This window comes from Ictalurus furcatus, chromosome 6 (assembly GCF_023375685.1).
Source record: "Ictalurus furcatus strain D&B chromosome 6, Billie_1.0, whole genome shotgun sequence".
NCBI classification, from domain to species: Eukaryota; Metazoa; Chordata; class Actinopteri; order Siluriformes; family Ictaluridae; genus Ictalurus; species Ictalurus furcatus.
In genome coordinates this window covers 33,636,352-33,663,076 of record NC_071260.1, presented here as the reverse complement: position 1 = coordinate 33,663,076, position 26,725 = coordinate 33,636,352, and the positions used below count along the sequence as shown (strand labels likewise).

The window sequence follows — 26,725 nt, the reverse complement described above, 5'->3', positions numbered from 1 at the left end:
GAGCGCCGTCTGTAGCGCGGTGAGTCAGGCGTACAGAGAGATGGGCTTCAGCTCCTGGACCGGCCCCGAGAATGAAACGGCAGGTAAGAAACACACGCACGCACGCGCGCGCATCCGACCACACTTAAAGAAATAACCGAGTGCACGTGGCACCAACACCGTTCCGTTTAAACAGCTTTCCCATCAGACATCATAATCAGTATCTGCTCTTGTTCAATTAATCATCAGGATATTTTGTAATTCTGAACGAAAAAAAAATTAGTCCACTGCACTTTTACTGCATAATGAGGTTTTAGTTTTTTTTTGGGGGGGGGGGGGGGGTAAATTAAATAAGTAGAAAATGATTTGCATCATTTGCTTCTTCAGCCCTGTTGGGAAAAAAAACTATTAGAAACCATCACAGAATCACCCCCCCCCCCCCCACACACACATTTTAGAACAATAATAGTCATCAAAACTCCGGAGTAACACAAGTCGAACTATGGGAATTATGTAGTGATCAAAAATCCAAAATAAATGAAAATAATTTTATATTTTAGCATCTTCAAAGTAGACACACTTTTTGACGAGAATTTCCAGAAATGTATTCTTGGCGTTTTTTCACCCGATTTCTTGAGGAATTTCCCTGAGATGCTTTTTAAACAGTATTAAAGGAGTTCACACCTACGCTGCACACTTACCTCCTGCTTTTCAGAATATTTCTCTCCGAGTCGTCCATTTTAAAAAATATATGTTTTGGTAAATAAAATATTAGTTTTCTAATGAAAGAAAAGAATACAAGATCATACACCTTCAGATCAAAATGTTTTTAACATCATGAGAAACATTTCAGAGGAGTGTCCACAAACTTTTTACTGGTAGTGTATACCATTACAAACCATCAGCTGTTAACCATTAAAACCATTACCATTATTGCTCCTTAATGGTATACACTAGACATAACATGCCATCAATCAAAGGCAACAAATTACCAGTTGAAGTCCAATGGAACCATTACAGTTTCCAACAAATACAATTCCTATTATAACCATTAAAACCATTACATATTCTATGAGGGTTTCTATTGTTGGTGTTTTTTCAGCAGGGATGTAAGTGCTTTGTGTTTTGGTGGCACGGTGAGGAGAGGCGGCTCATCTGTTAGGGAAAGTGTGGCCCAGTCCCATCATGTACAAATATCAGATGTTAAACAAGTCTTCATAAAGTCCTCATTCACAACTCCATGCATTTTAAATTCTGTTGAAATGATAATGACTTCTATTAAGTGACCAGCGATTTAAAAAATGTTGCTATTTTTCAGATATAATTGATGATTTGCTCACTGCCCGATTTAGCTCCATAGAGTTATTATTGCACCATTATTGGTCAAAAATTTCAACAAGTGCTAATAGAGGCCCACTGGGAAAGGATTCACGCTGCCCCACGCTTGGTCTATGCACCTTTTCTGTGATTCCATTCCAGATTGGACTAGTTTATAAACACGGCGCAGTCGCTAATATCTTGTTCATTAAATAATCTGAATTAACAGTAAAGTGTAAAAACAGACGGTGTGTTTATGATACACAGAACCATTTGTAAAGACTAGGAGAGGGAAAGGGACACAGGGTGGATAATATTCGTACATCAGAAATGCATGCACACCACAGTGACCTTGTTTCACACACAAAGGCTGAGGAAAAAGAAAAAAAAAACATGGCTCCCTTTTCCAATGGCTGACATTTTAAGGCTAGTTTTTGTCTATTGTGTGGTTTTTGAGATGTAGTTGGGCTGGAAATTATTACGTTGTTTAAAGTTGTTGCTGCACTGAAATACATGAAGCTGTTCCAAGATAATGGAAGAAATTAAAAATAGAACAGTGGTTAAATGTTAATTTTACAGTAAAGTTAATGATGCTGTGTGTATTAATGCAGTCACAGGAGCTGTTACTGTAGTTATACAATAAGGTCTTTGGTCAAAGTATAATCTGTGTGTACTATAAATACTTCTGTACTGAACCTTAAAACATTTAAATTATCATACTGGTTTGAACACACCATTTTACTGTAAAAACGATATAAATTAAGTAAACGACACACATTTCAAACAATTTGTCCAGTTACTATATACAGTGAGGGAAAAAAGTATTTGATCCCCTGCTGATTTTGTACGTTTGCCCACTGACAAAGAAATGATCAGTCTATAATTTTAATGGTAGGTTTATTTGAACAGTGAGAGACAGAATAACAACAAGAAAATCCAGAAAAACGCATGTCAAAAATGTTATAAATTGATTTGCATTTTAATGAGGGAAATAAGTATTTGACCCCCTCTCAATCAGAAAGATTTCTGGCTCCCAGGTGTCTTTTATACAGGTAACAAGCTGAGATTAGGAGCACACTCTTAAAGGGAGTGCTCCTAATCTCAGCTTGTTACCTGTATAAAAGACACCTGTCCACAGAAGCAATCAATCAATCAGATTCTAAACTCACCATGGCCAAGACCAAAGAGCTCTCCAAGGATGTCAGGGACAAGATTGTAGACCTACACAAGTCTGGAATGGGCTACAAGACCATTGCCAAGCAGCTTGGTGAGAAGGTGACAACAGTTGGTGCGATTATTCGCAAATGGAAGAAACACAAAAGAACTGTCAATCTCCCTCGGCCTGGGGCTCTATGCAAGATCTCACCTCGTGGAGTTGCAACGATCATGAGAACAGTGAGGAATCAGCAAAGAACTACATGGGAGGATCTTGTCAATGATCTCAAGACAGCTGGGACCATAGTCACCAAGAAAACAATTGGTAACACACTACGCCGTGAAGGACTGAAATCCTGCAGCGCCCGCAAGGTCCGCTGCTCAAGAAAGCACATATACATGCCCGTCTGAAGTTTGCCAATGAACATCTGAATGATTCAGAGGACAACTGGGTGAAAGTGTTGTGGTCAGATGAGACCAAAATGGAGCTCTTTGGCATCAACTCAACTCGCCGTGTTTGGAGGAGGAGGAATGCTGCCTATGATCCCAAGAACACCATCCCCACCGTCAAACATGGAGGTGGAAACATTATGCTTTGGGGGTGTTTTTCTGCTAAGGGGACAGGACAACTTCACCGCATCAAAGGGACGATGGACGGGGCCATGTACCGTCAAATCTTGGGTGAGAACCTCCTTCCCTCAGCCAGGGCATTGAAAATGGGTCGTGGATGGGTATTCCAGCATGACAATGACCCAAAACACATGGCCAAGGCAACAAAGGAGTGGCTCAAGAAGAAGCACATTAAGGTCCTGGAGTGGCCTAGCCAGTCTCCAGACCTTAATCCCATAGAAAATCTGTGGAGGGAGCTGAAGGTTCGAGTTGCCAAACGTCAGCCTCGAAACCTTAATGACTTGGAGAAGATCTGCAAAGAGGAGTTGGACAAAATCCCTCCTGAGATGTGTTCAAACCTGGTGGCCAACTACAAGAAACGTCTGACCTCTGTGATTGCCAACAAGGGCTTTGACACCAAGTACTAAGTCATGTTTTGCAGAGGGGTCAAATACTTTTTTCCCTCATTAAAATGCAAATCAATTTATAACATTTCTGACATGCGTTTTTCTGGATTTTCTTGTTGTTATTCTGTCTCTCACTGTTCAAATAAATCTACCATTAAAATTATAGACTGATCATTTCTTTGTCAGTGGGCAAACATACAAAATCAGCAGGGGATCAAATACTTTTTTCCCTCACTGTAGTACATGTGGAATAGAACAAAAGTTCTGGAACCAAGATGAACCTCTACCAAAGTGATGGAAAGTGTGGAGAAAGAAAGGATCTGCTCATCATCCAACACATACGAGCTCATCTGTGGAACATGGTGGAGGTAGTGTCATGGCTCGGGCTTGCATGGCTGCTTCTGGAACATTCTCACTGATCTTTACTGATGATGGAACTCATGATGGTAGCAACAGAATGAATTTAAAGGAACATTTCTCTTACATAGAAATGCATCCAAATGAATCAGGAGGAACTTCATCTTGCCGCAAGATAATGACTCAAAACACACTGCCAACTCAACAAATGACTTCATCAGGGGGGGAAAAGTGGAAGGTTTTAGACTTTTTAGATAAACAACAACTGAAAGAGGCTGCAGTAAAGGCCTGGAAAAGCAACACAAAAGAAGAAATCAACAGTTTGGTTTCAGTGAGTCGCAGGATTGATGCAGTTACTGCACACAAGGGAAATACAACCAAATATTAAGTGTTCTTTACGTTAATTTACGTCAAGACTTATCTGTTCCTATACTTTTGCTCGCCTAAAAATTCTGTGGTCTGATACAAAAGTTTTTGTGTTGTTTAACATGTCCAGATGTAAATACCAGGAAATAAAAGCTGAAATCCTAAACCATCATCTCATCTCCATCTTCAGATCTCAAACACAAATGTCTTTGGTGAACAGCACAAACAAATGAATTGACCTTGCCGTTCCGATCGTTTCAGAGGGGACTGTACACCAATTTTTGTTGCTAAAAGCTTGTTTTTAATCTATTTATTATTCAGCTTAGATTTTGTAGAGCATCCACCATACAAGTACAGACTGTAGAAAAGTTGTTCAGACGTACAGAAACGTCTCTGTCATGTTGTTTTGATCACCAGCCATATCTGCGTTCCCACGTAACATGACCTGAACTACAAGTTCTTGCTGATAACAGATATTTGAAACTTCCTGATCAAATTCCATCAGACACTGGAATTACTACATTTATACAGTGATATGAATAAATTTTAAATGTCCTCTGTAAAATGTCTGTGTAGTATTCCAGTGCATTATTCGTGTACTGTCATCAACCGTAAGGCAAGCCAGATTTTTCTGCCACATTTCCTCGGATAAATTGCATCTACAACGTCTTCTCATACAAAAGTTTCTCCACAAGAAACATAACCTTTAAGAAGACTTTAAGCTTTGCTGTCTTTAAAATCATGTCGTGGCATTCTGTATATCCCTGACTAGTGCCAGCTACATCAGGGCAACGTCAGGGCAAAGCGTAAAGTCTTCTTAACGGTTAAGAGAAAAGATATGACCTTCATGATTTGTAATGAATACAATTTGGAACCATTAGGAAACTTCAGACTGCATATCCGAAAAGCTTCTTATTATTTTGACTGAGTATTATAGCCATGCAAATTACAATTCAGTTCACAATGAGTTTGAAATACATGTGGTAAACATGGTGAACCTTGTGTACGCCAACATCAACAGAGTGTACGAATCCCCCACATGTTTGTGTGATTAGAGCTTTGCTAAGCTAATTCCAGTATCCAGCATACCGCTGCATGAATTGCCAAACCGGTTCTGCAACTGATGAGAACCGTGCCTGAAGGGGCCTTCTCAGCACTTGAGGATTGCTTTATCACTGGAATATATTTAGGGAGGCTGTTACCTGCCATGACTCCATTAACTTCACTGTATCTCATCTATATCAGCATCAGTATTAGATGATCTTACTGACTTTAAGGCCCTCAACTCATGTACAAATAATAAATTTGGTTCATAGCCGAAGCATGTGTGCTGCTGGAATCCTGTGACATTGCAGACAGATCAGGTGACATGGGAGTTCTCAGGACAGCAGAGCCAACTAGCATCACGGCCTAGACTCCAGAGATACACAACTACATGGCATGGCATTGAGGTCATAACTCTACCTGTCTGTGGTGATGATGATGATGCCACCCTGCCAGACCTGCAGCATGAGGGTCATATCATCATATCACTGACTACCAGGATTAACACTGACACCAGTTCTTATCATGAAATGCTTTTAGAGATAAGCCATGAGGCATAATGCCATGAATTCCCCTCTGGAGTTTCCAGAGCAATGAGTGCTGCTTTTGCGTCATGTATCTTTTGTTTATATTTTGTGATGTGCCTTTGTTTTATGTTCTAGTCCTGTCTCCGTCATTGTGTGCACCTGTTCTGTGTTTAACCGTGATTAGTTTGTTTATGTATACCCTGCTGTTTCTTTGTCTCATCGCGAAGTCTCGCCAATCCTTGCGTTTGTGGAAGTTTCGGAAGCCATTCCGTTGCTGATTGCCTGATATGTGCCTACAACCCTTGCCTTATTTTTGCATTACCCTTATTTTTGTTCTTGTCAAACCTGATTTACCTCTGCCTGCCTTATCATAGGGAATATCAGGATTGTTTTTCACTTTGTTTGCTGTGATCTTTATTAAATCTCTTGCAAATGGATCCTCACTCTGCTTCCAAGTCTCCATTGGTATATGTATAAAGAATAAACTCCACCATCACGGGACCCCATGCAATTCTAATACCCAACAGGGCACAATTCCATATCCACTGCTTTTCATCTAGCCCTGACAAAACCAGGATAAACGGGCATGTTCAAGAATGCAGTTCATTGACCTCAGTGAATGTTCATCACAGGTATAATCGGAAAATGTTAAAGAAACTGAACACCTCACTCTGTAAGTGGATCTTAACCGGGAGACCTCAGTCACTTATGATCAACGATTCCAACGATTCACACAAGGCAGTATTGTAAGTCTAGTGCTTTTTACATTGTTCACTCTGGCTTACAACTATGCCACAAAGTATAGCTTGGATCACATTAAGTACACTGGACCTTATCAGCAACAGAGGTGAATCAATCATTGGATTGTTCTAGACCAGTGGTCACCAACCTTCTTCCTTGAGATCTACCTTTCTGCAGGCTTTATCTTAAAACAAAATCTACCACAACCTGTAGTTTAGGCCAAAACAAAAAAAAAAGAAGAAATGATTTTTTTAACTGCAAGAGAATCTGTAGTGAACAGTTTTCCCTGCAGATCTGTGGTGTCACCCTGGACCCTCAATACCTGGACTGGGAAGTGCAAACCTCCCCCTCCTATTGTCTTCCTCCCATTCCAAAAAAATAACCATACAGATTATCCTGAGAAACTGCATCACTGTCTGGTATGAATGAATAGTAAAATAGCATGAGTACTAAAAACAGTCACTGGAGTCTCTCCCCTCTGTCGAGGACACTTGAAGCTGAAGAACCACAGGCATTTTGGATAAAACCTGCCAGCCTTTCCACCAATTATTTTTCTCCTGTTGACTTGCAGAAGGTACAACTGACCTGCCCTGCCCTGCCATCAGACACTGTTCCAGTGGCTAAAATAGACCCCATGGTTACCCTTGTTGCTTACATAAAGATGGTATGACATACTCAGTGCCAGACTGCTAAGATTGCAGGCTTGGGTTCGTTTGCTATTAAATTAACCAGTTTGGAGTCATTGCAGCAAGTCATTGGAGTATGTCAGCTAGCAACAGCTCAGTAGAATATGGTTTCGTTTTAGCTGGATAATGTCACTTGAAGGGTCGTCAATGGAACAGTTCATTCATCCATCCATCTTCAGTAATCATTTCATCCTGATCAGGGTCGCAGTGGAATGGGATGCCTCTCCATCACGGGGCACCACAAGCTAGCACACTCATTCACACCTAAGGGTCTAAGAACAGCTTGGAATCACCAATCCATAGTGATACTAATCTGTGGTCCATAGTCGATGATGGTACATTGTTGTAGTAAAAAAAATCAGAAGCTGTTTCGAGTCAGACAAACAATGCTGAACTTTGGAAGATTGCTGACAGAAGTACTATTAGGATGTCCCATAAAGATTTCCAGATTTATCTCTGTTGAGTAATGTCCTGTCGAGTAATGACATCTGTTTTAACTATAATAAGCGACGTGAATCGGTCAAGCAGTGATTCATCAACAAGCGATCTCGGGATGAAAAAATTATGTATTCATGCTCGTCACACCAAAAATTCCATGCGTGCTACGTACACCTCATTTTAATACACACCTTACCTAAACCCCCTGGAAATGTCACTCCTCTGGTACATCTTTCTAAACACTGCCAGTATTTTACTGTTCTGCACTTTAAACTCAGTACTTAGGTTCAGTTTGGTTTCAGCAGGAGACAAGATAAATTTATCAGGATATGTATTACCTGGAGTAATACATACAGCATACAGCACACAGCACAATACGGTGTAATCGCTCCAGATGCATGCACGTGTAGTCCGTAAAAAATGACTGATGTGACATGGCGGATATCGACGTGACTAAAATCTCACAGATGCTCTGGCAATATTATATTACTCCACCTCTCCACCTCCCCTTATAAAACTAACCTTGTGCAGTTGGACTGAAGAAATGTTTTAAATGTTTCTAAGTGAATAATACATGAAACAATTTTAAGACAAGAGCTAATCTGGTACATTTAAAGTTTCCTTCAGTGTAACCTACTGCATGAAGCTAGCTAGCTGATGTGGATTGAATCAATGGAAGAAAATCAAATTTCAATGATGTCAAAATCACTCTAACAGATTCATGCTTCATTTGGTATATGAGGATAGCTTTGTGGGAAGGGGAGTGACACATGACATGATAGGAGACAAAATCGGAGATGGTTTACTTTGTTTATTAATGTCATGGGCTAACAAAACCAATACTGATGGAATTAGAGCATGATCATGAATTTTTATTCCTTGGAGGTGGCTATGGTTCTGTTAAAATGGCCGCGATGGCTCAAAATGGTTTCAGAGAAATTTGCTGAATGAACACGTGTGAGATTTTTTTTTTTTTAAACAGCCATGCAAAAAAAATAAGCAATTTCGACTGAAACGTATCATCATCTAACCAAGGAAGTGGACGAAAATAAAACTCTTCACAATTTACGATCTCCTTGACCTTCAGTGAAGTTATCTGTTGAATTACTTAATGCATTCAAGGTTTTGCCATGACAAATTATATGCTGGATTTCCCAAATTATTACCAAGCAAGAAACATAATGCTCATGCACACAAAGATGAGATGTTTTAGGAAATTCCTTGAAGATGGTTCTGAAAACCGATTCAGTCACCAACCAGCACCACTTAAAAATGTAGACAGAGGGGGGAAACTCGATTAAAAACAACAACTACACGTTTTTATAATAATAATTGCACCATATTAAAGCCTGGATATTTTAACGTTTCACAGAACCAAGAACAGTCTATTATTTACATTTTAGTCCCTTGTGATACTTAATTTCTGTTTAAATTCAACAGCCTGCTTTTAACAGTTTGAAATGCTGGACAGTGTGGCGGTGCCGCATTACCGTCTCTCAGCTTCAGGGTCCAAAGTTCAAATTACTGTCTGTGTGGAGTTTCTGTGCATGTTCTCTCTATGGAGAACATTCCACTAGGTGGATCAGCGACGATAAACTGCCTCTAGGTGTGAATGTGTTTGTGCACGGTGCCCTGTGATGGGCTGGCGTCTCATCTCAGGGTGTATCCCTGCCTCATACCCAGTGTTCCCGGGATCGTCTCCAGATCCGCCGCGACCCTGACCAGGATAAAGCGGTTACTGAACATGAGTCAGTTTGATATGCTTAGAAAATTACTGTCTTGAGAACAACTAAATTTAGCGTATGGACATCTGTTTCCATCCAACAACAAACCACGTTGCTGATTTTTGGAAGATCGGTATTGGCTAAGTGGACATAATTTAGATGAGATCATTGTGTTGATATTGATTAGTACGCAGTGTATAGCTCCATGTCATATTTATAGCTATAGCAACTATAGCTACAGTATATTTCTACCTTGACACAACAAAATAATCATGACTCAGCTGAATTTCCTACAATTTAAATATAGCCGGGATAAAAACAGCCCAATTTGGGACAATTTGGAAAGCCAGTGCTGGAACCCCAGCATGGGTTGTGTTACCCCAGTGAGGTTGACCAACATGCTGGGTTGATTTATTTATTTAATTTTTTGAAAAACCATGGTTCCGTGCTGTGGACTCCAGTACTACCTGACAATCTGAGAGAGAGCACAAGGTCATATTTAACTAGCTAGAAGTAATGTTAGTTACATGGCAGTGTAAATCTTTAAAAGTTCGAATCTAATCTAATCTAATCTTGCAAAAAACAGGCATTTATCTTATTTATGTTTACGTTTATGCCATTTATCCAGAGCGACTTTGCAGTCTTTATTGAAAACACATCCTCATGCTAGTTCACTAGGTCAGGTATGAAGAATACCATCAGGATTTAAAAAAAAAAAAAAAAAAGATAATGTCTATAACATCAGCCATGTTTTCCCCTCAGTTAACATACTTATCACACACTTATCATCATCAAGCCAAACTACAGGTTAAAAGAGACTTGATTTTTTAATTATTTTTTTTTGCCCTATCTTTGGGAGATTGTGAGTTTGAGTCCAGACGATGCCACAGAATGTAAACAACACAAATATTTCTGGTATGCCAAAGATATTTCCCAGTATGCACCAGAGCTATCTTTATGGTGAACTGCAACCTCCAACTGCAATAATGTTGTTTCCAGAAATAAGTAGTGGAGCTCCAATCCCATCCAGTCCATTTGGAGATTTGTAGAGAAATAATTAATACCACCGTACGTTTCTTTGTGCTGATTGGATGTACAATTGGAATCATGTGTCATGGTCTGAGTCACATTTTTTCACATTCTCTAAACTCACTGTAAAATCATTGGAGATGGATTATTAATGTTTTGTAGCTGGAGGTTTGGGGTTCTTGTAGGGTACCAGGATATCGCAGGTTGCCTCTACCAGGAGGTTAAAATACATTCAAACACAGAGCTTTCATCATAGTTCCAAAATGGTTAAAGAAACACAAAATGACCATCTCACTCTCTTGATTTAAACCCTAATGAAAGCCTGTGGTCTGAATTAAAGAGGGCCACGTGTGTACCAAAGTTTAAAAGAGCTTAAAATGGAGGAGTGGACCAAAACCTGACTACAAGTACAATATCTCCTATCTGTTTTAGACCTTACAGGAAGAGACTCGATGCTGTTTTTCTCTCCAGAGGAGTCATTACAGTGTATTCATTATGAGGGTGCCAATATATACAGTCTTAGAATATGCACGTTGTTGTCATTTTCAATATTAATTTTGCATATCAACTAAATCTGAATTCTGCTGTTTCAGTTTTATCATCTGTGTGATATTTTCTGTGATCTCCAGGTGACTACCTGCAAGTGTGTGTGCAGAACTGGACGTGCTGTAGCGCGGAAATGGAGGAGAATTTCATTGAGAGGAGTAAGCACGAGTTTGAAAAGTTTGTCGATGAGGCGACTGAAGACTTGAGGAACACGTTTGAGTCCAGATATAAAAGGTTTGATGGTACGAATTCTCTCATTACCTTTAGCTCAAGGTAATAATAATAATAATAATAATAATAATAACAATGTGTGCCCCATGTGAGGATCTTGTTTTTCTTGCTTTAATTGTTTTAGCAGCTAAGCTTTCAAAACAGATAGCTCTTGTAGGGAATCACAAACTAATGCAGATAGTAACAAGTTATAAATATTACAAAAATTGTAGCTACAGTAGTAAGATTTAAAATCTGCTTTGTTGCCAACTTCTATAAAAACCCTTAAATCCTTATGCTAGTTGTCTGTTTGCATACAAGAACAAGTAAGTGGCTAGTTAATAGCATTTATAACAAACTGTAAATTCTATACATGTGCAAACTTATTTAAAAAAAAGCCTGTAAAACATGTTAGATTTACTGACAGGATTTTGTATTTAAAGTGAGTAGAATACTACGTCTTGTCCACATGTGCTTGTTGTTCTTAATGAATATATAATCTGAGGTGTTTAGACCTAAAGTTTCTTTAAAATATGACTGTATAATGGCAATAAACTTTTACATTAGATAATCACGGCAAATTAGCACTCGCAATGCTAACAGCATTTGAATAGAGACTGTGATATGAACATATGTATATTATTTTATTTTGCATTCGTATTTATATTGAACAGTTTTCTTCAGATCTCACAGCCTTTAATTGATGTTATACTGAACTCACAGCACTGTTCCTTCTAAGCTGCATGCATACTTCTGATGATGCTTCCATGCAGAAAGAAAGAAAAACCCACGCAGAACACTGACACAAAAATGTGAATAAAAAAAGTTTGTAAATCTGAGTAACTGAGGGACGATTGCAGTGCAGTTTGGACCAGACACATGTACTCTTGACTCTTATAACAGCATTCTTATGTTTTTCATTTTTCTTATTTTTGAAAACCCAAACACGGACATCAAAACAAAGTCAGTCTCACTGCCACCCAAGTTCAGTCCCAACCAAAAATAACACTAACTACCTGCGTTAGCTGTGAACCATGTTAATTGTTCCACATCTCTGCCAATCATCGTTGTCTCGCCATCAACTCTCAGAGTTCCTTGGTCTCGTTATCAGATGCTGAAGTGCACATGAAGTGGCGGTTCGATGATGGAAATCCAAACTGGTTATGTGGAAACAAAACACTGTTTAATTTGACATTAAGAAATATATCCATCATAACTGATTGGTTTATTAATATAACTGATTTTTTTCTAGTTCTAAATTGCGGTGACGCATATTGAATTTATTAAATGGTATATACATTGATAAAGTAGATTTTTTTCTAAATATGTACTTGTTTTCTAGAGCAGATACTGTACATGCTGTCTGAGCTTAAATATTATTTTGGCAAATTGACAATTTTGAATATTTTCCTCAAATTATGTAGATTAGATGTTAGTTGTAATCATACATATTCCAACAAGATGAGGTGTAATTTCTTTCTTACCTTTTGTCCTCTGGATAGATTTCTTCCTGGAGCTCCTGGAGAAAACCGAGCGCTCTCTGAACGAGATGTTTGTTCGTACTTACGGCGATCTGTACACGCAAAACGCCGACGTTTTCCAGCGACTATTTTCTGAACTGAAACACTATTACACTGGTGGAAATGTGAACCTGGACGAGATGATAAGTGAGTTCTGGACCCGTCTGATGGAGCGCATGTTCCAGCTGCTGAACTCACAGTACGACATCAATGACGATTACATGGAGTGCGTAAACAAGCACATGGACGACCTCAAGCCCTTCGGCGATGTGCCTAAAAAAGTCACGTCTCAAGTGTCGAGGGCATTTGTCGTCGCTCGAACCTTCGTCCAGGGACTCGGATTTGGACAGGGAGTGGCTACCAATGCATCGAAGGTTAGCTAATTTTCCTCTCTGTTGGCCAGAATAGTATTTTAGCTTCTTTGTTTAGCTAACATTTATTCCAGCTAATGTTTGGTAGCTAGCTTTGTTTGGGGAGAAAAAAACTGTGACTTGTAAAAGTTGGGTGCAGTGAATGATTAGAATAAAATATTTTTCAAATGTGTAAAATATAACCAATTTTATCTAAAATACTAATCCCTAGTCTTAAGAATTTTTTTAAGAACCCCCCCCCCCCCCCCGCCAAAAAAGAAAGAATATGGGACAAGGAAACTCAGAAAACGGGATAAAAATATGACCTCAGGTCGGACAATACGGCAAGACTTTGCAACAAGACATGGACAAAACAATGACAGGAACGAGACAGAAAACAAACACAAGCCATTTATAATTTGGTGCGAAATTTTTCCATCTTTATGATGTTATGTGGGAAGTACAGTGTATTTTACATGATTTAATGTTTCACTGCTGAAAAAACCCAGCATGATCAGCATAATGCAAGCAATAATCGGACAGATTTTGCTAGTCAGTCAGTCAGGAAATAGCCATCCTGTTTAACCATATAAAAGAGCACAAGACCAGTACTAACCAGCATAAACCAGTTTGGACCACCATATAGTAACAGCTCATCCACTGGGACTTGTATGGTGGACGATCTACATTGTCTAATCTGTGTAGATATTTAAGAAAGACAAATGTATGATTGTTGATATGGTGAAGTGTTTTTGTGAGGAGACGTTCAGGGTTGGGGAAGCTACCAGCTACTCATGATTTAAAATAGCTAATCTAGAGCCAAAATATCCTTTTGATAAAGTAGCTAGCTACAATACAAGCTAGCAAAGAATGTTGTTAAATACACTGAAGCAGCTTTGTCACATTGAACAAAATCAAATGTCATTTTATTTTATTTTATTGTTGGAAATATCTAGCTAGCTCGTTAACATTAAAAAACACACAGTAATCCATATAGCATTGAATTAAATACAGTCTGTTCTGGTGTTTGCTGCAGTACGAATAATAATGCTTCTCAGCATGGCGTGTTATTTCATTTTGGTTGATGCTAAGTATTAGGTTAAGTCATGCTCCGGTCAAAACAATTGTGATGATTCACTGCTTTGTGACATAAATTCAACAGAAAATACACAACTCAACAAATTAGAAAAGAAACTACCTGACAGTCGATAGTTTAGTACAATCTTACACGCTCATAAACGTTGATAAATAATGCTGTGAATGTTCAAGGATCTTGTTTTTTATCCCGTGTAGAATGCATCATCAGTGTTTCACAATAATTACAAGGATTGAAGTCTACTAAATAAGTCTGTAGTCTCTATAAGAGAGAGACATTAGACAAGCGATTTGTGAAAAAAACCTGGAGTCACTACTGTAACTACTATAAATAGTCTGTAGGTGATCATGAGCACAAAGTGTTAGTACTGTTTAAATCAATTAATCAGTGACTTCTGTGTCATTTTGCATCATTTCCTGTCTCTCAGGTTAACATGAGTGCGGAGTGTGTTAGCAACGTCACCGAAATGCTTTACTGCCCGTACTGCCAGGGCGTGACGGCGACTAAGCCGTGTAAACATTACTGCCTTCAAGTCCTTCAGCTCTGTTTAAGGAGGCAGCTCGGAATGGATGGCGACTGGACGCGATACGTCGGTAAGAAAAGTGTCTCCATGTTTACCTGGGATCACCGTACGTCATCATGTCTCCGACACAGCTAACCTGACTAGCTTCCTAACTGCTAGCTGAATGAAAACATCAGTCCAAATGTACACCGAGGATGTCGTCCCAAACCACACACCCTACTCACTATGTAGGCCACAGGCTGAATGGGGCCTAAATGGATTTATAATGAGTGTTTATGTGACCTCGGCGGTTTGGTTTTATTTTATTTTGGAGGTTAAATAAACGTGAATAAGTGGACAGAGGAGCAGTTGTAGGCCGAGGATAATGGCTTACAGCTGTGCTGCTCTCAACCACACACACACACACACACACACACACACACACACATACATTCCATGCAAGATCAGCCAATCATGTGGCAGCAACACAATGCATACACTAATGCAGATACAATCTAGAAGTCTACAGGTCTTCAGTTCATGCTCAGAATGTGGGGCTGCCGGTGTCAGCCAGGTTGGTTTGAGTATTTCAGAAACTGCTGATCTCCTGGGATTTTCATGCACAACGCAAAGCAAAGAGCGAGTGAGAGAGAGAGAGCGAGAGAGAGAGAGAGCGAGAGAGAGAGAGCGAGCGAGAGAGAGAGAGAGAGAGAGATATAGATCGAGATCATAGGTGAACAGTCAGACTGTTTTGAGATGACAGGAAGGCTCAAGTAACTCCAATAACCACTCTTTATAACCATGGCGAGCAGAAAAGCATCTCACATCAAAACTTGAGGTGGATGGGCTACACGAGCAGAAGACCACATGGGGTTCCACTTCGGTCAGTCATGAACAGGAATCTGAGTGGGCAGTTCAGTCTGGTGGTGTAATGGTGTGGGGATGGTTTTCTTGGCACACTTTGGTCTCCTTTTAATAATAATGATAATAATAATAATAATAATAATAATAATAATAAATCATTGTTTAAATGCCACAGCATATCTGAGTATCATTGCTAATGGCACTTCCAGCATGATAACTTTCCACGACATAAAGTCTCAAATTGTTGAGTAAAAACTTTTGTTTTTTAATGTAGTCACATCCTTTACAGGGGTTGACGAATCAGTAATCAGATGATAACCAACTCCTAGGCAACACCTTGGCCCACACCTTGTGGATGATGTGCTACAGTCTTAGAAAAGGATAACGACTATGACCATCATCCCATACACAGGAATCTATATACTCCAGTGTCTGTATCTTTTTTATCTGGTTTATGTAGCTACATCCTTTGCATAGCATCGTACAGTGATGTAACAAATTTCTTTATGGAGCCATGTCCTTTACGAAGGTGTTTCTTTGTTCTGATCTGTCCGATATTAACTGACAGAGCCTGGAAGCCCCGCCCTCTTCCCCACCCACCAATCTCAGACCATCCTTTCTGTCATCATAAATAGAGTTCGGTTAACTTAAATCTATCAATGCAGCTTGAGCTAATGTCAGACAAAAGACAATGTCTATATAAAATCCACTTATATATCCATGTATTCTATGTCCAGCTTAGGACATACAGTACTGGCTTTTTTACTCTTTATACACACACTCGCTGTGTCCTCTGTCAGCTGAGTGAGCGCTAGTCTCATATGTGCAGTATATCCCTAATTAGCCAATGAGCTAGGCGTATATAAGCAAACTACTGACCAGCCAATCAGGCTGGTCAGTAGTTTTTCTTATTAGAATCAATTCTAAATATAATTTAAAATCCATGATTCCTTATAGGAAACGGCATTATCAAATATGTTTTATTAGTAAGAATATCTGGTGCAGTCTTAACCTCGATTGTTGATATTTTAGTGTACAGGACCAGCCTGTCTACATGACGCACCGGCTGGTTTCGTGGCGTTAACGTAATCCCAAAATATGCGCAAAATGCACGTTTCCAGGAAGAGAAGGATTTCCTCAAACATTTCTGTGGCTTTACGGGCAGTTTGGACGGATTTAATGTTACAGAAATAAATTGGGAACCAGGGAACAAGGGCAAGGAAAGTGCTCTGGTGTATGGGACAAAAACCACCAAGATTCGCCCTTGTTCACCTCGACTCTGCGTAAGATCATTCTGGAAATAAAGGGGGTGAAATTTATTGTGGGGTGAATGGGTTCTCTTGCTAATAAAAACTTTTGTCCTGGTTATAACTCTTCAGTGATCTGTTTTTTTTAATCGTTTGTCACAAAGTGTTACACAACAATAGAGAGCAAGAGAAACAAAGATTTGGGAAGACAGAAAAAAGTGAGAGAGAAAGACAGAGTGAGACAGGCAGACAGAAAAAAAGTCACAAAACCTGGCCCTGGCTGAGTTTCTGATGTGGAAAAATGTCTGTTTTATCAAAATACGTTAGGTGGGCGAAAAAAGTAACCATCAAATGATAACCCAAGCTCTCGAGTCTGCTAGATGTTTCAGGAGTCGAGGTTGATGAATCCCAGCACTATACCCCCACTGGACCTCTTTCTGCTGTACAGTTCAAAGGCTTCTGTGCTGACACTTTGCACAAAGACCAACAATCAGGCAGCTAGAAACCTGACCAAGGGACAAAATCTATATATGGTCTGGTGTCACTCTGGAAGAGTTCTACAAATTCACTGGTCCCAGTCAGCTTCATGCCAATGGTTCCTCTTAAACAGTGGTCACCAACCCTGTTCCTGGAGATCTACCTTCCTGAAGACTTAACCATAATTGTGCCCATTCATTGCAGGAAGGTGACCACTGCTTTAAAATACATCCAGGATTACTGGAGGGAAAACCGTATCCACTCTGTCCCATCCCCAGCATTGATTATAACAAGGTCAGAACTTTTTCCTGGAGGAAGGAGACTAGACCAGGGTAAGTTGTTCTGCTTCTTGATGAGATGTGTGCTACCTGCCAGGCACATCACCATCCAAGAAGAATGCTTGCTGTAGATGAGAGAATGGTGGCAACAAAAGCTAAAACTGGCCTGACCCTTTTCTGTTTGTGAAGGACAAGCCTACAAAATTGGCATAGAAGTTTTTTTGTTAGCTGACTCCTCTAATGGCTTCACAAATACTTCCTTTATCTATGTTGGAACACAAGGGAAGCCAGTAGGAATGGACATCTCAGAAATCTGGCTTACTTGGGAACTCGATACAAAATCTACGAGGACAACTTTTATACAAGTCCCAGACTCTTCACAGACTTGGCACCATTACATGTTGGAGCCTGTGGGACATCTAGAGACAAGCAGAAATGCAGCTTCAAAGCCAGGCAGAATGTTCAGGACCGGGATCAGAGAGGTGTGTGAAGTGGATGGACACATGGGAGATGCCTCCAGTAAGCTGGAGTTTTTACCAGGCCTTCTCAGGGGATATCCGAAGGACAGTCAAAACCTGAGATGAGAACTGGAACAAAAAATGGAAAATGTTCCATTACCTGCTCTGGTTGTAGCATTCAACAGATATATGGGTGGAGTTGACAACCTAACTCCTGCACCAGGAGTTCTACACCAAACAAGAGGTCAGAAGCTCAGAGGCCCTGCCCAGCTGTGTAGGACAGCCATCCTCCACATCTCCACCGGCGGCCTCCATGATTATTAGCAGTTAGCGCCAGTACCACGGTTGCCACTCAAGTTTTCTGGGCTATTTGGCTTCAGAGAATAAACAGTCCAATCACTGTCAATGGAGTCAAAAGAGGTGGAAAACAATGCACAAACTAATCAAATCAAGAAGAGGGATGCAGTGAGGAAGGAAAAATATCTGTTTATGATCACAATTTCTCTAAAAAAAAAATTCTTAAATGTAATTAGCAAGACTAGCACTGCTAACATTAGATAGATTTGATGTACGCAGATGTTCACAACAACCATTTCTCTTTACTTTTGGTTTTGCTGAAAATAAAACTTAATTGAAAATACCTAGCAAATAATTTGCAAATCTAGCACAGAGATCATTTGCCCGTATCTTTAAACAGTAAACTAAATCTCTTTTTCTTTACAGACGCGATGTTGCTGCTGATCGAGAGACTCGAAGGGCCGTTCAACATCGAGTCTGTCATGGAGCCGATCGACGTCAAAATTTCAGACGCCATCATGACTATGCAAGAGAAAACCATGGAGCTGTCATACGAAGTATGTCGCATATGTTATACCTGTTATAACCCAACTGCATGTTTGTGATTTCACGCTTTAAAAAAAAACTAGTTATTGAAATCCTTGGAACGGTAAACTCGGACATGGCATTATAATTGAAATACCTAACTTTGCTAAGGGCTTAGCGATTAGCATGTGAGATTAGAGCTCTACATATACAGTATAAGCACGCTCAGCTAAAGGCTGATGAATGACAAAGAAATGCTAAACACACACAAACTCCATGTTACAGAGAGCGTAGTTTGGGTAAAATTGGGTAAAACTCAGGAACGCAACGTCCTGTTTTTTCTTCAATTTCCTATTTATTCTGTGTAATTGCAGGTTTTTCGTGGTTGTGGTCAGCCAAAGCTTTTGGAAAAAAGCAGAGTTTCCCGCGACGTCGCAGACACATTTGATGCCGGATTTACGACTGAGCCTGCTGGCACAAACCTCCAAAAACTGGTAAACATTCGCTTCATTAATATTCTCATTGCAATTTTAAAATGAACTGATGTACAACGAAGGCCGCTAGCAAAGTTGCACAGACTAGATGATTAACACAGCTAGCTACCTAGCTAATTAGCATTAAGCTAAAAAAAATTAATATGCTACTTACAAGTTACAGCTAATGGCAGCTAGCAAAGTTTTGACTAAAACTGCTAGCTACCTACAGTGAGGGAAAAAAGTATTTGATCCCCTGCTGATTTTGTACGTTTGCCCACTGACAAAGAAATGATCAGTCTATAATTTTAATGGTAGGTTTATTTGAACAGTGAGAGACAGAATAACAACAAGAAAATCCAGAAAAACGCATGTCAGAAATGTTATAAATTGATTTGCATTTTAATGAGGGAAAAAAGTATTTGACCCCTCTCAATCAGAAAGATTTCTGGCTCCCAGGTGTCTTTTATACAGGTAAGGAGCTGAGATTAGGAGCACACTCTTAAAGGGAGTGCTCCTAATCTCAGCTTGTTACCTGTATAAAAGACACCTGTCCACAGAAGCAATCAATCAATCAATCAGATTCCAAACTCTCCACCATGGCCAAGACCAAAGAGCTCTCCAAGGATCTCAGGGACAAGATTGTAGACCTACACAAGTCTGGAATGGGCTACAAGACCATTGCCAAGCAGCTTGGTGAGAAGGTGACAACAGTTGGTGCGATTATTCGCAAATGGAAGAAACACAAAAGAACTGTCAATCTCCCTCGGCCTGGGATTCCATGCAAGATCTCACCTCGTGGAGTTGCAACGATCATGAGAACAGTGAGGAATCAGCCCAGAACTACACGGGAGGATCTTGTCAATGATCTCAAGGCAGCTGGGACCATAGTCACCAAGAAAACAATTGCTAACACACTACGCCGTGAAGGACTGAAATCCTGCAGTGCCCGCAAGGTCCCCCTGCTCAAGAAAGCACATATACATGCCCGTCTGAAGTTTACCAATGAACATCTGAATGATTCAGAGGACAACTGGGTGAAAGTGTTGTGGTCAGATGAGACCAAAATGGAGCTCTTTGGCATCAACTCAACTCGCCGTGTTTGGAGGAGGAGGAATGCTGCCTATGACCCTAAGAACACCATCCCCACCGTCAAACATGGAGGTGGAAACATTATGCTTTGGGGGTGTTTTTCTGCTAAGGGGACAGGACAACTTCACCGCATCAAAGGGACGATGGACGGGGACATGTGCCGTCAAATCTTGGGTGAGAACCTCCTTCCCTCAGCCAGGGCATTGAAAATGGGTCGTGGATGGGTATTCCAGCATGACAATGACCCAAAAGGCAACAAAGGAGTGGCTCAAGAAGAAGCACATTAAGGTCCTGGAGTGGCCTAGCCAGTCTCCAGACCTTATTCCCATAGAAAATCTGTGGAGGGAGCTGAAGGTTCGAGTTGCCAAACGTCAGCCTCAAAACTTTAATGACTTGGAGAAGATCTGCAAAGAGGAGTGGGACAAAATCCCTCCTGAGATGTGTGCAAACCTGGTGGCCAACTACAAGGAACGTCTGACCTCTGTGATTGCCAACAAGGGTTTTGCCACCAAGTACTAAGTCATGTTTTGCAGAGGGGTCAAATACTTATTTCCCTCATTAAAATGCAAATCAATTTATAACATTTTTGACATGCGTTTTTCTGGATTTTTTTGTTGTTATTCTGTCTCTCACTGTTCAAATAAATCTACCATTAAAATTATAGACTGATCATTTCTTTGTCAGTGGGCAAACGTACAAAATCAGCAGGGGATCAAATACTTTTTTCCCTCACTGTAACTAATTAACATGAGTTAGAATTTAAAGAATTATTTACAATTTACAGCTAACACTAGCTAGCAAAATAATCTCAACAACTCAAGAAAAGCTAACTAAAATCTAACATACACATTATGATTGTATTAAGTTTTCAGAGTACTCTCTCTCTCTCTCTCTCTTTTTCTCTCTCTCTCTCTCTCTCTCTCTCTCTCTCTCTCTCTATATATATATATATATATATATACTGTATATATACAGTTGCAATCAAAATTTTTCACCCCCATTGCAAATCAGGTTTATCGTCCAAATGTACAGACTTTCAGCTGTTTGTAATGAACAAATCAAACAAAAGCAATTGAAATAGTTCGACACTATAAATAAAAAGATGTGCTGGATCAAGTGCTATTCTATGTACGGATGAATAATGAATAATTAGTGTGGAAGCCGTTTTGTTCACATTTTCTATCCCAGAATTTTTTTTATCTGTGTTTAAAGTTGTTTAAAGGGGACGGTCTTGATGCTCTCTTGCACGCTTCTACTCAAGGACAATCTGGCAACCTCAGAGGTGTGACCCACACGCAGGTGATTTTAACAGTCGGAATGAGAAGCTGACTCTGAGTACGAGGAACTTTCCCAGCATAAATACTCGCATAATGTCTGGACCGTTTTTAGCTAATGTTGTCCATCGTGTTTCTCACACTCACATCCTGGTGAAGGGAAAATCCAGGTGAAGGGAACACGGCGGTAGTTAGAAGTTGAACGTTTTTCACAGCGTGAGCCTTATTTCAGGGACACATTATTTCAACCTGAGACAAATCCATGTCTCTCTCTCTCTGTCTGTCTCTCACTCTCGGTCTCTCACTCTCTCTCTCTCTGTTGCTCTCTTTCTCTGATCTGCTCTGATCAAATGATTCATGCTGAGAGGGATTCTACAGAGAGCACTTATATTACCTTTAAGAGTTTAATGAAAAATGCCAGTCATTTGAGGGGAATTTGGATGATCCATGTGCCCCAGCGTAGGCTCAGTTACTTCAGTTTCCTGCAGTTGGAAAATGTGTGTGTGTGTGTGAGTGTGTGTGTGTGTGAGAGCTGACTGCGGTAAACCACTTCCACAGACAGAGTGTTCTTACCCACACTGCACATTTGATTTCGTCTTTTAGCAGCAGTCGGGATTATATTTAGCCCCGTGTGATGTTTCGGTGTTCTAACACTCGATGGATGATGTATGTATCAGTTTAACAAACTAGACATAACGCATACCTCAGTATACACCTCACTATACACCTCACTATACACCTCACTATACACCTCATTATACACTTCACTATACACCTCACTATACACCTCACTATACACCTCACTATACACCTCACTATACACTTCACTATACACCTCACTATACACCTCACTATACACCTCACTATACACCTCACTATACACCTCACTATACACCTCACTATACACCTCATTATACACCTCACTATACACCTCACTATACACCTCACTATACACCTCATTATACACCTCTCTATACACCTCATTATACACCTCACTATACACCTCACTATACACCTCACTATACACCTCACTATACACCTCACTATACACCTCACTATACACCTCACTATACACCTCATTATACACCTCTCTATACACCTCACTATACACCTCTCTATACACCTCACTATACACCTCACTATACACCTCACTATACACCTCACTATACACCTCACTATACACCTCACTATACACCTCACTATACACCTCTCTATACACCTCACTATACACCTCACTATACACCTCACTATACACCTCTCTATACACCTCACTATACACCTCACTATACACCTCACTATACACCTCACTATACACCTCTCTATACACCTCTCTATACACCTCACTATACACCTCTCTATACACCTCACTATACACCTCACTATACACCTCACTATACACCTCACTATACACCTCACTATACACCTCACTATACACCTCACTATACACCTCACTATACACCTCTCTATACACCTCTCTATACACCTCACTATACACCTCACTATACACCTCACTATACACCTCACTATACACCTCTCTATACACCTCACTATACACCTCACTATACACCTCTCTATACACCTCTCTATACACCTCACTATACACCTCTCTATACACCTCACTATACACCTCACTATACACCTCACTATACACCTCACTATACACCTCACTATACACCTCACTATACACCTCACTATACACCTCTCTATACACCTCTCTATACACCTCACTATACACCTCACTATACACCTCACTATACACCTCACTAGCTCTTAAACACAGATTTGCTTACTTCAAATTGACCCATTAAATGGCTATTATAAAAATTTATTTTAATTGTAATCTTAACCCAACTCAAACATTTTGTCTTGAATTTTAAACTTTAACTTTCTTAACCCCTAAACTAAAGTGGCTCCAAGCAGAATCCAAAGAACTATAATCATAAACCTGATAGTAACCCTAATCCTGACCCTGATGCTAAACCTAATCCCAGGTATAAACCCTGAACCTAAATTAATCTACTGAAATGTTATTACTTAACTCTAATCCTAATCCCAACTCTGAGATTATCTCAAAATGAGGACAGGCAGACAGATAAATTCTTTACTGAATTTGGTGGCGATTCTTTAATAATAAAGAACAAAACTTAAAATATACAATTAATTGTAATGAATTTTATCTTTAAAGCTTTAAAAGTTTGAATACATTTTATTCAGATTTAGCAATTTGTCCTTTCCTACATTTTCATTCAAACATAAAAAATGCACAAATCAGATTGCTGGAACCCTTAAATTTTAGTCTATTTTTTTATGTGACCCAGTTTGTTTTTTTAAAAGCACTTTTACTTATTTATTCAGGGCAAAACCACGCTGTTATGTAATTATAGTTTTCGGCAAATTCCACAAAAACTATTGCTTAGCGAGCCGAACCATGCCAACGTAAACAAGACGAGGGCGACGAGGTCTGTGTATTCTGCCTTTTTTTTTATAAAGCGTTTTTTTCTGGACATGAACAGTTATTTCACATGACACAAATGTATACAGAAACATTACTGTTATGCAGATTATTACCAAACCTCAAATACCACGGCTGTGTTCCAGTGCTGCTCTCAGTGCATCTCATCCACGTCTCCTCGGTTAAATCCTCAGATCGCCAGCTCGATGATTTCAGTTGTTTTCGTGTTTTGTATCAGTTACATTAAACTTAGTTTGTTGTTTTGTGTAAGTTGTACTGTGATTGGACGATGTGATGTGTGTACAGTATTTTTGGGGGTAAATAATGACGGAGTAAATAATCCAGTGTGACTGACAGGCTGCGTGAATCTACAGTCTGGGCTATGAAGAAACCAGCCCAAATTCTCTCTTCTTCATTCTTCATTCTGTGTGTGTTTACGTATGATTAAAAAGTTTGCTGTTGAAACCACTCGAGACAGAGGAGTTACATTTCATTTGACTGACGTATTTATTTTGTATTTTGCAGGTAGCAGACGTTAAGGGGAAGCTGTCGCTGTTCAAGTCATTCTGGTCGTCACTGCCTGAGTTTGTGTGTCAGGATGAAAATGTAGCGGCGAGAGAAGACGAAACAAACTGCTTGGACGGAGAGGAACTGCACTGGTACGCTAATAACACGTACACAAAGCAGTATAGGTCTTTTAACAGCTCACATGTTTCATGCCTTGCGTTGTGTTTGTGTATCAGGAACATCTCTGAAGTCTACGATGAAGAGTTTATAGATTTTCCAGCGATGGTCAGCGCTCTAAAGCGCGCTTATACCGGCTACCAGTCACTCGACGACGACTCCAGTGAGACACTGCACATCAAATTCTTCAGAGAATATTACTCAAATAGCCACAACTCTTATATGTTCTCTCTCGCTCTCTCTCTCTCTCTCTCTCTCTCTGTCTCTCTCTCTCTCTTAGGTGATGAGATGAGTGGATCAGGAAGTGGGAGTGGCTGCATGGAGTCGTGCCTTTCTCCGCCTCCCCCTTTCATCATCGAAAAGCCAAATACAGAAGGGTCCTCCACTTCATGCCTCCACCCATGCAACGTTCCTCTTCTTCTTCTTTTGGTTCTGTCCATCCTCACATATCTCAACCAGCAGAGATAATACGCGCTTTTACACCCGTCTCTGTTTTAGCGAGAGTTGGGTCGAGGACTCCAGGAAGTGAAAGCGACTTAACGGATGTTCACGCCCTTCGTTTCCACTTCGTTTATTTACATTACGGTTTCTTTGGCGTTGTTTTTTATTTTCATTTAATAACCACTACGTTATTTCCTGCTTTCGATTATGTCTTTAACGTCCTTTTGGTTAACAGTCTCTTCTTTTATGACCGTTTTAAATGTGCGTTGAGTAGAATTTGGGCTTTTAGTGGTTACAAGGTGAACCCAGGTACCTGAAGCCCCACCTCCCAGAATCGACATGAACTAAATTGGCATTCAATTTCATTCACTTCACAGTTAGCAGTTAGTCCATATTTACTCGTTTTCTTGTAGGGTCATTACTCCTTTTTTTGGGGTGGAGTGAAGCGTATTTAAAATTGTACAATACACAAACAATCTACTCGATACCCTTGCTTTGTTCACCAGATATTTCCACGTTGCTGGAAGAATAAGAATAATTTAAAAATAAAATAGAGTGCCTTACATAAGTATTCACACTCTTGAACTCTTCCACATTTTGGACTGTTACAACCTGGAACTGACTTGGTACTGACTTGGATTGGGATTATATATGTTACAGATCTACACAAAATAGCATGTAAAATGAATATATAAATATATACATTTTTAAATTGAAGCATGGTGGCGGTAGCATCATGTCACTTTTCATCAGCAAGGACTGGCAAACGGGTCAGGGTAGAGCACAAGATGGATGGAGCTAAATGCAGGGCAATCCTAGAAGAATCTCAATCTCAAGCCACTTGAGACGGGGCGGAGATTCACCTTCAAACAGGACAAGCTTATTGGTGACGCTGCACTGTAGTGGTGCAAAACCAAGAACCATATCACATAGACACATATCACTGAGCAGAATTGCAGCTGTAATTGCTACCAACAGACTCGAGTCATGACCCCAAAAAAACAAATCTGCTTTTTTGTTTAACAATAAATACAATTTCTCATATTTCAGTTCCAGGTTGTAACATTACTAAATGTAATGGACTGTCTGAGGAATTAAACCACGTCAATGCACAGTCGTACGTTTTGTTTTGTTTGTTTTTTTAAACGTTGGTCAGATGATTATTTAACCAAACCATGTTTTGAGCAGAAATATAAAAGTCCTTTAAAGAATGCAATATAAAATACATGTAGAATGTACATGAAGCACTTTGCTGTGGTTGTGTGGAGAAATGTGATGTTTAAAATCCGCCTTTCACCCGAAATCCTAGACACACACTGCAAAAACTAATTCTAACTTTTATTCACTTGTCCATAAATCTATAAACTCCTTGGCCACTTTAATAGGAACACCTGTACGGCTGTTCATTCATGCAGTTATCCAATCAGACAACAAGGTGACGTTTTTCCTCTTCACCTCTCTCCTGAGATGCTTTTCTGCTCACCACAGTTGTAAAGAGTGCTTATTTGAGTGCACTGCTGCCACATGAACGAGCAGGTGTTCCTATTAAAGTGGCCGGTG

The 26,725-nt window shown here is 39.9% G+C and overlaps 1 protein-coding gene across 1 annotated transcript; it reads left to right on the top strand.

The window, feature by feature from the left end:
• Positions 1-26,725, top strand: gpc6b (glypican 6b). Its single transcript, XM_053627797.1, has 9 exons — positions 1-83; positions 11,009-11,167; positions 12,638-13,029; positions 14,529-14,694; positions 18,651-18,781; positions 19,124-19,243; positions 24,566-24,699; positions 24,784-24,887; positions 25,005-26,725. Exons 1-9 carry the CDS (start codon positions 41-43, stop codon positions 25,190-25,192), a joined length of 1,437 nt encoding a protein of 478 aa, XP_053483772.1. The 5' UTR covers positions 1-40; the 3' UTR covers positions 25,193-26,725.